The sequence below is a fragment of the Sturnus vulgaris genome, chromosome 7 (assembly GCF_052056855.1).
Source record: "Sturnus vulgaris isolate bStuVul1 chromosome 7, bStuVul1.hap1, whole genome shotgun sequence".
Taxonomy (NCBI): Eukaryota; Metazoa; Chordata; class Aves; order Passeriformes; family Sturnidae; genus Sturnus; species Sturnus vulgaris.
Genome location: NC_142249.1, coordinates 34619080 through 34636730, shown reverse-complemented (window position 1 = coordinate 34636730; position 17651 = coordinate 34619080). Strand labels below are relative to the sequence as shown.

Sequence of the window (17651 nt, the reverse complement as noted above, 5' to 3'; positions counted from 1 at the left end):
AACTTCATCTAGAAAAATCTGCATTTTGTTTCTGTACCATCATTCTCTACAGCATAAGAGACTGCTTTTGAATTACAACCAACCTGTCCACAGAAAACTGTAAATGAATAAATGGTACAGAATCCAATAAAAATTTATCAGCAGGTTGAACAAAAACAACTAGCAGTCAGGTGGAGTAAATAAGTAAGTAAGTTAAATGATATTATTTACTTCCAAAAGAAGTAAAGACTATACTAGTGGCACACTGGACTGGTAAGGAATGATATCAGCACAAATTCTGTAATTAGTCTCAGTCTAAAACTCTAGGGAAAAGGAACTGAAAGTAAAACTAGCTCTTTAATTGACTGGAATAACATTCCAAGTAAGTAAACAAATATCATGTATGTTAAAAAGTCTGTGCACACCCATGTACTTAACCCTACACTAGTACTTGATTTTGGGACAAGATACAGTGTTTGAGCTTTGGGGGTTTATGTGTTTGTTTGTTATTTTGCCTATGGTAAAATTACACTTAACCAGATACTGATACTGAGCTGCAGTCTAATCTTACAGATTAGATACAATCACAGAAATATTCTATCAACAAACAAGTTCAGTTGCAAAGGAACATATGCTACAATGTATTTACACTTAGGTCTGGTGCAAAAATTTGCCAATAAACAAAAAATTATTCAGATTCATATATAATTTTAAACTTGAAAAAACAAACAAAAATCCACACTCCTTAAAAAAACCGAAAAGTTTTTGTGGAACTCCATCTACTCCACCTTGATCATTTGTTGCAGTATTGTCATAGAACTGTTACAACAAAACTCATATTCTCCCTTTGCTACTGCAACTCTGTAGCACAAAGTCTCTTTGTCTCCAAATGTTAATTCTAGAATAAACTAAGCACATAGTAGTTCAATTACTACAAGAACACACCAGCTACTTTTTACAGTTAACTTTACAATTACAATTTTTTACAGGATATTGTGACACAATGATGAAACTGCACACGTGGACAGTAAAAAAAATAAAAAGAGCACAAACCCCAACCTAGGCAATTTTACATCTCAACGTCTGAGAACATAGCAAAGACAATTCATGTGAAATATATTCCATGTATGGAGTACATACCACAGCCAGAGGAACTCTGACAAAACTGTTCCAATAAGGCCATTTATAACAATGCACATCCATATCAGTTTATTGGGAAACTCAAATGCTTCAAACCCAGTATAGTGCAGCAGGAAGAACCCCGGCCACAGCAGCAACAGATTAAACAGTCCTACAAAACCTGAATATAAACATAGAATTAAGTAAATCACAATAAATATTCTTCAACATAACCAAAATCTCAGCTAAAATCTATTTTGACAATTTGCATATAGAAAAGCAGCTATGAATTAATATTTCAAATCTTTCAAAGGAAAGAAATGTAAGACATTTAACCTGAAATTTACAAACTAAATTTGTATCAGATATTTACAGGATTGAAATTGAAAAGAAAATAAAAATCTGAAATCTGATGAAGACAGTGGGGCTGTTTGCATTCCTAAGGCTCTACACAAGAAACAATTCTCACAACCAGTCTCTAAAGCACTCATAACCATGAGAGTAAGAGGCTTTCTCTACTTCCTTGGCTTTCCTAAGCCCCCTTACCACTCAGACACAGTTCAGTGCCTGAAAGCAAAGCATTTCATCACACATTGAATTAAAATTTTCAACAGTTACTTTTGGTCTTACCAAAGAACATTGGTATGTCAAGTTTATCTTCTCTATCTACTTTCCTTTTTATCATGACTATGTAGACAGCATACAGCATTGCTCCTACAAGAGACCAAAGGGAACCTGGAAAAATGGAAAAAAACCTCCCTTGAGATACGCCATACATGTTATGCACAGTAGGATCAACTGTCCTAAACCTCTACTGATTACAGGACTCATTACTAAATGAAAAACATGGGAAAATGGAGAGAGCTCTAAAATGTAAATACTTTCCCCAATATACTCATAGGATGGAAAATTATCATAAATGGAAATTATCATAAATGGCAAGTCTTAGAAGCTGAAACTAAAAAACCAGACTGTGAAATGTTACATGAATAAGAGATAGAGAGCTTGCTATATGACTGCTTAGAACTGTCAGAAGATGGTATTGATTACTGCATATTCCAGGATTAAAACCTATAAGTAAATACCTATTGTATCTTTTCCAGCAGATTTTTCAGATCCAGAAAGGTTAACAAGTACCACACCACCAATGCTGGTAAAAAAAGAAGAAATGCAAAACATTACTTGAATTCAGGAATTTCGTTACAAAAACATATAAAAGAAAGAGAAAAACAAATATGCAGTTCTATCTTTAGGCATTTTCAGTTAAACAAAACCCGTTTCTGGAAAGTCAGAAGGAGTTCTCAACTGCTAAGGCATGATCCCAAGTTAAAACCAACCAGCCCCACTTTTAACTTCCCAGAGCAATGCACCATGCATTGAATAAAACAGGCTGACAACACTGAGTGTCAAACCTCTTCCCTTTTCACCATTTACACAAAAATAAACAAACCACAAATGAACAACAAGAAAATGAATTCATTTATTTCCAACAGAAATTAATCTAATTTCCTTCAGGAGAATGAGATTTGGAAATGGTTCATGATATGAAGCATTTAAAAATACTTAATTCAATTGCTTGATTCATCTGTGAAACAAGGATTTTTAAAAAGTGATGGGTATCATTTATTGTCACAGATACCACAGGTACAGCAGGTACAGTTGTCCACTCACTGTACCCGGGAGTTTTGGACCAAATGTTCCCTCCCATTATCTTACCTTAAAATAACAGCCAATAATTTGGACAGGGTAAACCGATCTCCACTGTTACTGGGAAAGACTGCAGCTAAGATCAATGTAAAAAGCCCTGCAAGAGAAATTCAGAAGAGTTTATACAATCAAGTTTTGCCAGTAGTTTGCTCAGAAAACTACACAGTTCAAAGCTATTACACTCCAAATATATTCTTTAAGATACAGATGTAACTGCAGAAGTACACACACAAAAAGCAGGGGAATCATGAGGGCATCCTAAAAAAACTCTGCAAATACAAAATGAATTTTCTGAACACACATATTCAATGCCTTTAGGTAAAATGCATAGGTGAAAATGATACACAAATCCATTGTAACAAGATTTTTATGTCATAAACAGCCTTATAATGCACACCTGGTGGTATAAATAAAACTTACCAGAGGTTGATGACAAGATATTAACTATGGCAACTTGAGTATCTGACAGAGCTTCTTGGTACGAGAAATTTGCCAAGAACCACTGGGGAAATAAAATATTATTTTGTTATTATATGGGTAGCAACAACAGAGCTTAAGTTTCTCAGTGCAATAAAATCCTACTTTAAGAAGAAAATCTCAATTATTTAAGCAAAAATATAATCAGAACTACATTTTTAGCTTAAAGTGACTTCTAACTTCAATAGAAGTGGAAGGCATATTAGAAGACAGCAGCAAACTTAGAACTGGCTCAAACCAACCACATTCAAATATGTGTTTAATAACGAAGTAACATCCTTCAGAACTTAAAAAGAATTAAAATGACATTATAATAGCTATTCTGTAGTAACTAAAAGTACTTTTAACTTGTTTTGGAGTGCTTCTCCAATGATAACTGCACAAGGACTGCAAAAAAATTTCAGTAATGCATGTGACATTAGCCAGCCTAATGAGGTTTTTTTAGAGTACTTAAAACCAGCACACATCTCCACTGTTAAAAATAAGCACCTCTCACATTCGATGCCTAAAAATTATTTAATTCCTCCATAAAGGAATAAAATGGCGAGTGTTTTCTCACTTCTTGATTGAGATCTCAGATATATTCTAAGGGAAATAACCACTCTCTAGTCTTATGTAGAAATATTCATAAAGTCCAAGAAGAAACACACATACATTCCAGTAGTGTCCATGAACAGAATAAACATGTTTGGGACATGAGGACACTACTCCAGAAAAAATTACATTACTATCTTTCAGTAAATTCATTGGTGGTATTATTATTGTGGATGATAATAATGATACAGCAACAATAATGTTTAAAGGCTCTACTTCCTGAGGAAAAGCCATGATGAATCCACACTACACAGAATCCACTTGGCCATATCAGTGAAGGTGCTTATGGAAAAGGTATCACTGATCTGTCCTCTACATTTTCCTGTCTCAAAAGTCCTGCCCCTGGAATCTCTCTCTCCCCCCAGAACTGAGGCATGATGCAGCAACATCTACCAGCAGATTCATAATTAAATCCTGCACATCCATGTCCAGCACAAGGAAATTTTTACTTCTCTTGGTACATTTGTAAAATAAAGTTTCAAGAACACAAGTCATCTCAATACTTATTCACTATCATGCTACAAGTTTTAAATGCATCTTCACTTAAGTTTTCTGAAAGAATGGAGCACATACCACAAAGCAAAAGAAAAAGCTAATTTTTGCTACTTGGCTTGCAGTGAGTTTTCCTACAGTTTTTAAGAGGGATTCCTGCTCCTTCACTGTTGGGTATGACATGCGTGACAGCTTTGCCTCCAAAGCATGGCTTGATGGCAGCTGCCGGATCTCCATGATGTTACTGAACCTCACTCGAGGCTTTTTGGGAGCTTCAGAGGAGGGAAAAAAAAGAAAAACAGAAGGGAAAAAAAGAAAAAAAGATTAATATTATTATTAAACTTTTTGAGCCAATATAATATGCAATTAAACTATGATATTGTAAGACACCACTGATTACAATACTGCACAAATAACAGGTTCTTATGCAAATAGAAGACATGCCATCATGATTTATTAAACTAATATTTTGCTATTCAGGAGGCCACTAGTAAGACAAAGCACAATTAATTACTGTTTTCAATCAGTAAGTTGCCCACCCACAAAAACATCACTGAAAAGCACCACCCCTGCTCCCTGTCAAAAATACCAACAAAAGGTAACAACACATTTTTAGATAGGAATTATTCCATCTTGAAAAACATTATAATATATAAGATTTTCTTTAGTTGTTCAATAGCCAAAGAGCCAAAACCTGCACACAACTATACCTAACTACAAGGACAATATTTCATTCAGAAGATTAAAGTCTAACAGACCTCAAAGCTTAGCAGAGACCATAAAGTCACTTGTCCTTTTGAAATCCACTCTCTAACCAATCTTGCAAGCTAGCATCAGGCTTTCTTTAGAAGGTTATTTTAGCATAATTAGCTTCCTCAGTAAAGAAAACATTACACTAAACACTACAGGCAAATATTAGCCCAGATCAATGTGAAGCAATACCTAATTCCTAAAAAAAGAGTAAAGGGGAAGCTGCAGCTGGAACAGTTCTGAAGCGATTGGTGCACGTTGCCCCAGGAAGCAGAGCCTAGCAAAGTGATTCCTAATGTGTGCCATGTAGAAATTAAGAGAGTTTCCCCCTGATAAGCAGGGACTCTTTTGCTGAGGATTGGGATGTTTTGAAGCCAACCTTTCTACAATTGTCTGGGGCAGTTAGGCCTGTTTCAGGTACTATCACAAGATAGTGAGGCTTAAATAAAACCAGAACGCACATAGACTGTTAAAATTCTTACTTTGACTGCTTTGCTCCTGCTCTATAAAGGACAATAGCTTGTTTTTCCAGAGGCTGACTCATTGCTGCTTACAAGCCCAGAAGGAAAGAATCACAAGTACTGAACCCAGTTGGTCCCTTGAGAGAAACATAGGCTGCATCTGTAGTGACCAAGAAAGGTAAACTGAACGACAGGCCTATGCTTTCTCTACCTGAAAGTAAATATATGACACTGCAATTCATGCAATAAGAGATTTCAGAAACGAGAAAAAAGGAAAAAAATAGGAGAGGGGGAAGGGGAAGCAAGTCCTGCAACATGACAGCAGTTATACTAAACAAAAAGAAAAGTAACTCCTTCACCAAAGAACTAACATTATAGCATTCCAAAAGTTTTTACTCACTTTTTTCTGCATCACTACTATTACTGCCATTTTTTTCAGTTGGCAAATCATGAAACTTTACAGGAACATATAAAGGTTCACTCTGCAATGAAATAAAAATACTGTTAAGCAAGATATTTAAACTATTAAACTATTTAAACTATTACCAGTAGAATTTATTTAGCAAATTAGAAAACTAAATAAAGAAAAGCTTGGTGAATAGTAAGAGAATCAGACTTAAAGCAGGTCTGCACAAAGTGGATAGACTTGCCAAAATTCATGTATACAATATACTGTATTTATGAATATTGGTAAAACACAGTACTAAAAGAGAACTGTGCTGTTTTGTGTGTATCCCCATGAACACAAAACGTGTGGCCAGAAAATTCACACCTAATGATTTAAAATTACAAAATAAGTCATCCATATCACAGATATTTCATTAGCTATAGCTTCTGTCCAAATTATAAACTAGAAACATGAAACACAGAACGTATGTACGAAAATTCATGTACTTATTTTCTTCCCTAGACCTAAACATCAAAAAACTTTGGGAAAGACCTACTATATATATAAGGCACTTAGAAGTATTTCAAGCAATTAAAACATTTGCTAACAAGACAAGTTTTGAGCTACTTGTTTAGATTAAATTAATAAACTGTAAAAGGGAAGTCATGAAAAAGATCTGGTAGTTGGATTTTCATTAGGCTTGTTTAGGACAAGAATTTTGGCAGATGTTTAAATTCATGCCAAATTGCCCAAGTTTCTGGAGTCACATGATCTTAAGGAACAGAGAAGGTCAAGAAGATTTTATTCTTAAATTCAGATAGATAAAGTTGAAAAATCCCAAAAAATTACATGAAGAATACATCTGAAAAAATGTCACTTCAAGTAATTCTGCATAAAATATCCACAGAGTAATTTGCAATAAATTGTTTACCCCACTTCATTACAGAGATGGTACTGAGCAGAATATGTTTAATCTGTATAAGAAAATATTTCTTTGACAAACTACTACAGAAACATTCAAGTAAGTTTTTTATTGAGCTGAGAACCCATATTTCTTATAGTAAGCAACACCATTATTTGCAGTACATATTAGTAACATATAAGTAAGTTATCATTTGACCCTTTGACAAAACCTATTACACTTAAAACTGCCATCTTTTATAAACAGTAGGTCAAGATAGTTGTGCCATGTTATTGTAAAGCATTGACCTTCATAGATTAAGGCACTTACCAGAGAACTGTTCACAGTGGTATCTGTTGCACAAGCAGCAAAATAACCCTCAGCATCTGCAAACTAAGTAGAGAATTTTTAATGTAATAAACTACCAAGGCAAAGTTACCAGTAGCTAAAATTCTTTCTTTGCTTGTTTCTTTGTTTCATTGAGGCAAAGTTCCTTTCCCTCTTCCTTTCTGAACCTTACCAAACCCACACTCCTGCTGTTCTACCATGATGGTAGCAAACCTATTAAACAAAATCTCTAATGTGGAAGAGAACTTAAAAGTAAGACTTAAGTTTATCCAAGCAATCATTGATATAAAACCATAAATGGATGTGTTTTCCAGACTAATAAACACAAGAGACTATAAAGGCACTTGCAATAATTACAGAGTTGAATATTTAACTACACCCCTTGAGGGGGAAGGAATTTTCTAACAGCACATTACAGTCCTGTCTGCACTGTTCTTTTGAAAAGGAAGAATAATGGGATTCCAGTAGCAGTGTCATGAGTGCCACACACAACATGTGACAGACTGGGCACTCTTACTCATTGCATTCCAGTTCATATTTCATTACTGTCAGCAAGGAAACTAAGTTCTGTTTATTCCCAAATTATCTTAAGAAGATTCTGAATAACATCAAGTCTAACACATGCCATATTACACACAAGCATTTGGTATTAAAGGCTGATCTAGGAAAAACTATAGCAAGATATCAGCCAACTTTAAATACTCTATGTGTTTAATTCCAGAATTTTAAAAACAATTTTTCAGTTGTTCTTTGTGTTTTGTCTTTTCTTAAAAAAAAAAAAATCACATAAAAGTTGTGTAAGGCTTCAAATATGTTGTGCCTACTACTGTCACTAACAGTGAAGCCTAACATATCCAGAAAATATAAAGTCAGTTGCCTTCACACAAGCTATTTTCTATAAAGACATGTTGATTAACAGCATGTTCTTGGATCACATTTTCTGTTTTTTTTAATGTGAGATTAGGATCAGGCCAAATGCTTTACTGTTTCCTGAGTGCTGCTGTTCAGCATTTTGAAACACTGGCACAGAACAACTGCTCTTCCCAGCATGTCTTGGAAAAAAACTCCAGTATTTCTGTCATATAAGAACAATTTTAGGTTCTAGCACAAACGATGCCTAACTCTGGAATTGGCATCAGAAGGTCACTCATGCACAAAAGCTATATAAAACAATATTAACAACAACCAAATAATTCTACCACCCTTACTAGATGTAACTTTAAACCCCTCAAAAGAGTCAGCAAACAGTTCATAGTTGTGCCAGAGACAAAAAGAGTCAGTGCTAAAAATCAACTGCAAAGTTCAAGTTCTGATTCCATTGGTTACAGTTGTTGGGGGAGTTAAAGGGAACCACGAGACTACAGTGAGTTTCATAAGCTCTTGTTAAGAGGAATTATTATTATGCCCAGGATACAAAGTCAGGCTGCAGGGACCAATGGTCTGGCCCAGCTGAGCATTTCTTACAGCTCCTGACATGGCTCATATTGCTTTTTCTTGCCTCTCATCCTTTCACATGACAACTGTTATGGCTGCCATGTCTTCCTGTGGTATGATGCAATTTATATCTCAAATACAGAACCTTTGCTCTTCTCTAGTCTCTATTTTAAGGGATTTTTTTTTTCTGTACAAACTTAGATAAATACCACAACATTTACAGTTATAATACTTACAAAAGCTGCATGCCTTCCACGAAAACCACGAGTACACTGTTGCCTCCATGGCTTCCAAACAATAAATCCCAAGAGGTATAGAACAAACATGGATGTTTTTGCAAATGTACTGAAAAAGGGTTTGTTGTACCTTGTAAAAACATACTGTGAAAAGAAAACAATTGCAAGTATTCAAAATTACCAAATAGGTAAGAATTCACAAAATGAATGATCAGGTGTAAATATACAGTCCAGAACAGTGTAGTTCTCAAAATAACAGAGTTGTGAGTATTGGCAAGGATGACCAAAGTGGCCCTATCTGTTCTGGGGGAACCCTCTCCCAAACTACCTTCAATGCCAACAAAAAGGAGCCTTTTTGTAAGAAACAATGACACAGAAAGGAAAACTACTTATTACTTGTAGCACATTTATATGCTATTGAACTCAAATAGCACTGAAAATACATTTACATACAAATACTTTCTAAATTGAAGACCACTTTTATAAGCAATAACATATTAATCATAAATTAGAGAAGATTATTTTGGCTAAATACCATTTCAGTATCAAGAGTGATTCCACCAACCCATTCCAGAAAAAGTTTCATTAATATCACATGATAAGCACAAACATTTGTATATGCTTAGTTTCAAAACTGATATAGAACATAACTCAATGACAGTTTAGAAAACTGAACTGAAATTTACTAAAACTCAATTTCCATTGCTAAAGCTCTGTTTAAAGTCCTAAAACTTAACGTGAAATAAATACCACAACAGTTTCAATATGGTTAATTTATGAACTAGATGAAATTACAGGGTTTAAACTCCATGACCTGAGTCCTTTCATCCTGGCCTTCTGGATGTTCTGAACGACAATTCACCACATCACTCAGCCTGCCATGTTACAGCTCATTCACTAATTTCTGGGATCCATATGGGCACTATTTTAATCCATATGGTAACACAGACTCCCTGATTACAGTACAGTTGTGAGTTTATGTTGTTTAATTTTTAAGTTGCCAGTAACACTTCTATCTTAAAAGAAACAGGCCCTGAGTTGAACTTATCTGTAAGTTTTAGTGGATTCAGGCTGGTGAAACACCAAGTCTTTGATTACCATGTTTCTGCTAAATCTTTCTCATTTACTTTCCCTTTAAAATGTGTGGAACAATACTTACAGAAGTGAGTTCTGAAGAGGCCACCCAGATCACATCAACCAGGAGGAGAATGACAATTCCTAGAGCCATTCGCCTGCGCTGAGCAGATGAGCTGCTCTGGGAGCTCATCCTGTTCATGACAAAAACCCACACCATTTGGAACCTGGGCAAGAGGGACACAGAAATAAAACACAAAAGGCTGCAGTGACACAAAAAAAAATAAACACTGGGGGCAACTGTTTCATATATGTGAACAGGACCTAATATGCAAGGATACACATGGCGGTGTTGTTAAAAAGCAAATCTTTGACAGATCTGGCAGGAAATTTACAGATGTTAGGGACAACTAGAAAGTAAATGTTGACTTTGCAAAAATTTATCAACTGCTTTAGCAATGAAGCAAGTAAAAAGCAGGTAAAACACAATGCCTTTTTGGAATTTACACTATAAGTTCTGCAAACTTTGAAACAACTATATTTTGCTAAGTTCAGATACCTGACAGTATAAATTAGATTGATGTGTTGTGACAAATGTCAGAAACATGTTTAAACTTAGAGGCATTCAATAAATATTTCAGAGGACATAGGAAAACCTTTGGGTAAATTATAAACCCTTACAACAAGAGGTGATTCAAGAAAAAAACAGATTAATTAATTGTAAACTTAAAAAAGTAGACTAGACATGCAGTTGAATTTTAAAAATATATATAGCCATTTGGCAATTTATGAAATATGAAACTATTCTAGTGAAAATCTATCAAAAATCCATTAATGCTACTACAAGGGAATTCAGATTTGTGACACAGCTTTATAGCTGTCCATTGGATGGCCTAAATTTAGGAAAACTTTCAATTATATTACTAAAAAGCTTCAAATACAAGTGACAGAGACTGATGACTCATTCTTGTACTAGAATCCTTTACAAATTCTTTAATGAATGTCAGTCAGACATGCATGTGCTATTTCTATTATTAACCTTTACTTATTTATGTATATATTTTAAGAACCAATTTATTAAGAGTTCATTAACTACAGATGGCATAGCATACCATAAACTCAAACACCATCTCTGAGAGAACTGCTCAAAGAACTGTACAAGGAGCTGCTCTCATCTTCAGAGAGCAGCTTCTAACTTTCACAGTAAACAGAGGTCATCTGCCTTGCTAATATGGTTTGACATATTTAAATTGAACTTTGTTTTTTCCACATGTGTCAACATACAAATACTTGCTTTCTTTTCATTATTTACAAATGATTTATGAAAGAGACAGTGCAACAATGTCCTCAGTGAGTAAGGAAGATGCATTCCTTTTTTTCCAGGGTAGCCTGTTCCTCGGATTAAGGATTTAAATGCCCAGATATGCACAGGCACATTGGAGATCACAGCACTGTTTTCTGCTTTGACTCATATCTCTATACAGGCTCTGCCATGTTCAAATCTTGACACTTGTTCCTCCATTTCTTAAAGGGCTTCTGTCAAAAGAAAAATGAACAGGCAGAGTTCCTGAAGTATAATTATACCACTAAATCTATGCTGATACATTCCATGTGTGGGCATTAGCTCTGGATAATTACTCTGCTTTTCTGATAAAATGGTGAGACTGACAAAAGAAAGCAGAAATCTGTAAGTAGAGAGAGGTGAAGTTATGAAAGACTCAGCGAGGAATTATAGTTTCTACTTGACACAGAATAAAGGAGAAAACATTTGTTCTCAAAGAGGGAGCAAATAAATGTATTATCTTAAACTTGAGGAAACGAATACAAAGGTTTTCATGCTTGAAAGCTTATAAAGGTTTTTTCAATTTTTAGGAATTGGTTTAACAGATACTACATATTATACTCTACAAACTTTGCCTTCATTTTATTATGACTAATAGCCTACAAGCCATTACATGAAGTTATATATAGCCTAAAAATTGCTCGTGTGTTTGCATAATGTGCAGCTAATGTGGAAATAGAAAGCACTGCAGCCTTGCAGCAGCTCTGTGCTGCAGGCAGGAGGGGAGAGGCAGCTGGGGAGACAGGAGGCAATGGCAGCAGCCTGATCAACTGGACATCTCCACATCAGATGCTGCCTCACGCCTCCAGCTCTGCTGCTCTCAGCACAGGCTGCCTCAAAGCAGCCTCTGTGAGCAGAGATCCTGCACAGATAACACTCACATTCTGCAGCTGTTTAATCTTGTACTCTGCTTGTCTACATTAGGCTTGAACAGATCCCTTGCTTTAAAATCCCTCATCAGGAGTGAAGTAAAGGATGATGGAATATCCAGCACTTCTTAGATAAGAGGTTACACATAAAGTTTTTCACAGTCTATGTACATTTTGCACTATTTCTTCTGTATCTTTGATAAGTAGATGTTAAAATTCTAAATAAAGAGCCCAAAATTATGCCTTGGAATTTGAATTTTTTTATATCTTATAGTAAGAGCAGCTATTACTTTCTCATCTGACTACCAAGTATCTGTTTAACATTTCTATGTGCTTAATATAGCCTTTGCTTGATCCTTCCCTAACAAGGCAAAAAGCTTAACAAGAAAAGGTGACTACAAAGTGCAGCACGAGCACCTTCAAGCTAATAGTTGACTAAAAAAGTTATCAAGCAGCAATATTAAAATGCCTGTAAAGTTGAGCAGAAATTCAAAAACCTACTGGAATCAAAATACTAAGTTTTAGGACAGAATTAAAACCCTGTAAAACATCACCCAAAAAGCAAAAATGCAAAGACAGATTGAAACTACCATTTTGAGAAGTTTTTGACAGACACATTGTCCCACTTAGTAACAGTACTCATGAGCTTGCAATGAAATACAATTCCACACTTTTATGTTTGGCTTCTGTACATTGAGGGTAATAGGCTCTGATAGAAATGAACATACACGAATAAGACTTTTCTCATATTACCTTCCACAATAACTGGAAAAAAACCAAAAGTGGTGACTAACAAACTTCACACTTCATGTCAAAGTGAAGAGAGTCTCCTAAAAAAGAAAAAAAAAGTGTGAAACATTGTGTCATAGATATATTAACCATTTATCTTGGCAAAATACTGCCTAAAAATTCAAGTTCCACAAGTGTCTTCTGCAGCTCAAGTCCTAAATGTTGGGGACATACAGACCTAGAACCTTAAGAATTGGTCTGCATCAAAAATGCCAGCAGGGCAGCCCTGAATTGCAAGAAAACAGATCCTTACCTACTTTTGATATTACAAAGAACACAATCCCTTACTTATTAATTGACTATAGAAGGTTCACATGAAGAACAAGAACCTGATGATGTTAAGTTCTGATTTTCTAAGCTATGCAGAGAAAGGCACTATTTCTTAAGTGTACATTCCTAAGCAAAGAATTTAAACATTTGAACTAGGAAGGAAATGGAAGAACATACAGGCTTGTTGGCCTTAAAATAATCTAGAAAGATAAGGCACCTCCATGTTATGTCTTGTGAAAGCCCAGTGTCTTTCCTTAAATGGATACAGCATTATTATTGTATTGAAACAAAACATCACCTTACATATTTTTTTTTTTATTTTAAAACTCAGATCCTATGAATACAGTCAATAAAATCCCCTTTAAAACTGTTATATAGGAAAATAAACATTACACAAAATAGACCCATAAGTTTTATTGCCTGGAAGTGCTGGAATTTTTATTATTATTATTATTATTATTATTATTATTATTAATGTGAAATATTGCTAAGCTCTGTTTTAGGGATATCCTGAATCAACAGGAGCCACACACTATGCTAAGAAGTCTCAAATTAGTATCCCAAACAGAAGTAGCAGCAAGGACAAAATTAAATGCTTACCCAAAATTAGATTTGATCACCTGTCAAGCATGGCTGAGAGCCTGTAAACTGTTAATGAAGTGCAATAGCTAAATTCATGCTTTTCCCCTATTAGATTAAGAGGAAACTCATAAAGAGTTTAGCCCCTACCGAAGTCAACATTTACACACAGCAAGTTCAAACCTTTCCCACAGTTTATCAAATAATCATAACTGTTTAAAAGAAACCAAAAAAACGGAAGATGCATTTTTTAAGACAAAAGCATGTGATTATTTGTCTTCTATTCCACAAAGACAATGCTCACTGTAGATCTTGAACACCAAGACAATTAGTCACAAAATCACAGAATATTTTGGGTTGGAAGGGACCCACAAGGATTGTAAAGTCCAAATCTTAAGTGAATGGCCCAGGGATTAAAGCCACAACCTTGGCATTATTATTGTAGGGCTTTACCCTTACAGAACATTTAATTTATCAAGTGCACAAAGTTATGATAAATTTAAGCCATCGGAAGACACAGAGACTGCAATAAAAATTATAGCTTAAAAGTAAATATCATATTCTACTCTATTAATAGAGCAGAAACTTCAGCATATTTGCCCTTTGTTTCCATTATTAGGAAATAAATTTGCTTTCCACATGGTGTAACTAAACATAACAGCTTAAATCTGATATTTAAAGGAATATTCATTTAAAAGACATTTCTTAATATCATTATAATTTTCAACAAACAGCACTGAAACCTTTTAAAATCTCTTTTTTTTTTAATTTATTTACCATTCCAACAGTCTTAGAGTTGGTACTGTCATCTTGCAGAACCATTTTTCAGCGAGTTACATGAAGATCTTCTGAAAAATAAACATTAAAATTTTTCTTGTCATGACACCATACTTTGATTTTAAAATGCTGCAGTATCCTAGATCATGTAAGAAGAGTCACCACTTCAATTTATGATATCAAGAAGATATAAAAAGCAGTCTCATTGTGTAGTCTACATCTCGTGTTCATATAGCTGACTGCACTAAAGGCAACAGGCTCAGCAGCCTGTCCAACTCTCCTCTCCTGAACATGCAACAAGCAACTTCTGAGGGCAGGAAATAAAACTGCACCATTGATACCTCATGTGCAATCTTATTTGGACAGCATCAATTGTTTCTTTGTGCAGATTGCTTCCACATTAAAAGTTCTGTGCAAAAATAGAAAATCACATGAAATTCACAAACTTTTACTGCACTGACAATTAGGGAAGAGAATGTTATAGGCCAAAGAGTTGCCAAATCATTGCAAAACAGAAGTACTGCTGTTCCAGGAGGAAAACACACAGCCTGTTTCTCCCCTCCACCACCAAAAAACAGAAAAAAAGGACATAACAAGAATGTCAAAAAGACACAGAACAGCATCTCAGTCACAAGCCATGGTGCAAGCAAGTTAACTGGAAATTCTTCCTTCTATTTACTCAAGATTATTTCATATACTATTTGAAAGACAACATATCAAGATAAAGCTGGCAAGCAAAATAAGTGGGTTTAGTTTTTCCAGTTATACCAGCTGCTCCAACAATACAAGTTCTGGGATACAACCTCCTCCCCCTTTTAACATATTCTGTCATCAGGTGATTCCTGTTTCATATTGGATTGTTTTTGAGATAAGAGAAACAGAGACACTGCTCTCACTTTAACCAGAAAAAAAACAAAACTGAAAGCAAAGCAATTTACATGTCAAAATCTGTAAGCACATATTAAAGCAACATTAATCTAATACAATTCTGATGTCCACTCAACCTCCAAAGGTTTGATGATGGAAAAGTGAGCCTTTTGCAAAATTACTATTAGATTCACTGCAGCCCTGTCATTTTTACTCAAATAAAGTTTCCTGTAGGATCTTAGAAAACAGTGAAGCAAAAGATTCAAAAAATCAACCAAGTTTTCTATGCCAGTACTGAATTCTGCAAGTAGAGATCACTGCTACCATACACATAGGACGTTACACAAGACCAAAGTCTGCACAGAAAACACTTGATTTTTATTACCAAAATAGCTTAATCAAAGATATGTTTTAGGAATCTGGAGGTATGTAACAGTCATGCTATCAAACTGTCATGGCACAGCTGGACCTGGGTATCTAAGGAATGAAAAAAACATAAATGTTTGAATGTTTTAACGGATGAAATGAAAGCTTCCTATTTTGCACGTACTGAAAATTCATGAAACAATGCTTCAAACAAATTTTCCTATACAGAACTGGTAGTGCAGAGTATTAATCTGTTTTATACCTCAGAGCCCTTAGCAGCTACCAGCCTATCCAAGCACACAGCTCTCAGTAATTCCTGCAGCACCTCCAGCAAGGCTGTGACCCTGCTGGACTTGAAGTCTGACTGCAATGAGTTAGAAATACCCAACTTTCAGGTCTGCAGAGTGAAAGCTGACAAGCAGAACAGACACTGACCTCCTTGTTATTCTTGTCCAGCAACATTAAGAGAAAAAACTCCATGTCAAGCTGCCAAGGCCTCTCTAAACTTCACCACGTACAGAGCAACCTCTCAGACACCAGTAGCTCCACATTTAACATTAGCTAAGGATTACAAATGACATCCATTTCACATGCTGCAGATCTAATCTTGTCTAGTGCAAGGACTAAACATATCGTGCTTTGTCACAGGCTATACAGACACAGATTCCTGATAAGAACCAGCAGGGCAGCTTTCAGAGAGACACCCTGGCAGCTGGAAGCTGAGCCTTCCAGGCAAGGCAGAAATTGGCGAAATCACAGCACTCAGAGTGAATGGAGGTCTCCTTCCTGCCGACAGATATCTGGGGAAAAGTAGCAGGAACAAAGAGAAGGAAATGACCAAATCTTCTTAATGCACTCAGAGAAAAGTGGATGCCTAAAATAAAAGATATATGTCTCAAGCTCTGGGGACCTCGGGGGAGAAAGAATGAGTGTGCTGCACTCACACCTAGAACACTGAAAACTGCAGGGGAAAAGGAAAGGGAGCCTCAGCCCAAGCAGGAGATGAACATACCTCTCACACCCCCAGCGAGGCAGGACAAAGGTGCCAGCTCAGAATTACTGGATCTATTAGGTTGGAAAAGAGTTCTGATATCATCGAATCCAACCCATGACCGAACACCACCCTGTCAACCAGATCATGGCACAGGCTTTCCTTAAACACCTCCAGGGATGGCAACTCTACCACCTCCCTGGCCAGCCCATTCCATTGTTTAATACCCTTTCTGTAAAGAAACTCTTCCAAATGTCCACCCTGGACCTTCCCTGGCGCAGCTTGAGTGTCCTCTTGTCCTGTCACTGTTGCCTGGGAGCTCGACCCCCACCTGGCTCCTGTCAGGGAGTTGTGGAGAGCAACAAGGTCTCCCCAAAGCCTCCTTCACTCCAGGCTAAACTCCCTCGGACACTGCTTATAGGACTTGTGCTCCACACCCTTCGGCAGCTCCGCTGCCCTTCTCCGGACACGCTGCAGCGCCTGAATGTCTTTCCTGTACGAGTGCACAGAACAGGACACGGCACCCGAGGCGTGGCCTCGCCAGTGCCGAGCTCAGGGGCGCAGTCACTTCCCCGGTCACTGCTGGCACAGGCTGGCTCTGGGGACAGCGAAACCCCCCACAAACACCCCCAGCGCGGCCAGGGGAACTGCCCCGAGGCGGGGAGCGGAGAGCGCGTCCCGCACTCCGCTCTCACGGGACGGGGCACACGGGGCACCCGCACACCCCCGGCCCGGGCGGACATGGGGACAAAGTTCCCTCCCGGGACCGGCCCCGCTCAGCCCTGCGGGGCCTCTCGCCCGCGCCACCCCCGGCAGCGGCGGGACCTTCCCGCTCCCGTTC

The 17651-nt window shown here is 36.7% G+C and overlaps 1 protein-coding gene across 7 annotated transcripts in view; it reads right to left on the bottom strand.

Annotated features, from left to right (window-relative positions):
* Positions 1-17651, bottom strand: part of SLC35F5 (solute carrier family 35 member F5) — a 29653-nt gene that overhangs the window by 11926 nt on the left and 76 nt on the right. The window contains exons 1-14 of one of the 7 annotated variants that reach the window (XM_088168351.1): positions 15839-17461; positions 14928-14995; positions 14587-14657; positions 12925-13001; positions 10046-10187; positions 8887-9030; positions 7199-7261; positions 5980-6061; positions 4450-4640; positions 3226-3307; positions 2815-2902; positions 2184-2248; positions 1729-1833; positions 1120-1279 (exon numbers count right to left, since the gene is read on the bottom strand). In XM_088168351.1, the coding sequence (XP_088024477.1) occupies positions 1120-1279; positions 1729-1833; positions 2184-2248; positions 2815-2902; positions 3226-3307; positions 4450-4640; positions 5980-6061; positions 7199-7261; positions 8887-9030; positions 10046-10180 (1115 nt within the window). In that variant the 5' untranslated portion in view covers positions 10181-10187; positions 12925-13001; positions 14587-14657; positions 14928-14995; positions 15839-17461. Of the gene's footprint in view, positions 1-1119; positions 1280-1728; positions 1834-2183; positions 2249-2814; positions 2903-3225; positions 3308-4449; positions 4641-5979; positions 6062-7198; positions 7262-8886; positions 9031-10045; positions 10188-12924; positions 13002-14586; positions 14996-15838; positions 17462-17651 lie in introns of those variants that run through there. The other 6 variants (XM_088168353.1, XM_088168354.1, XM_088168355.1 and 3 more) reach the window with 6 other exon arrangements.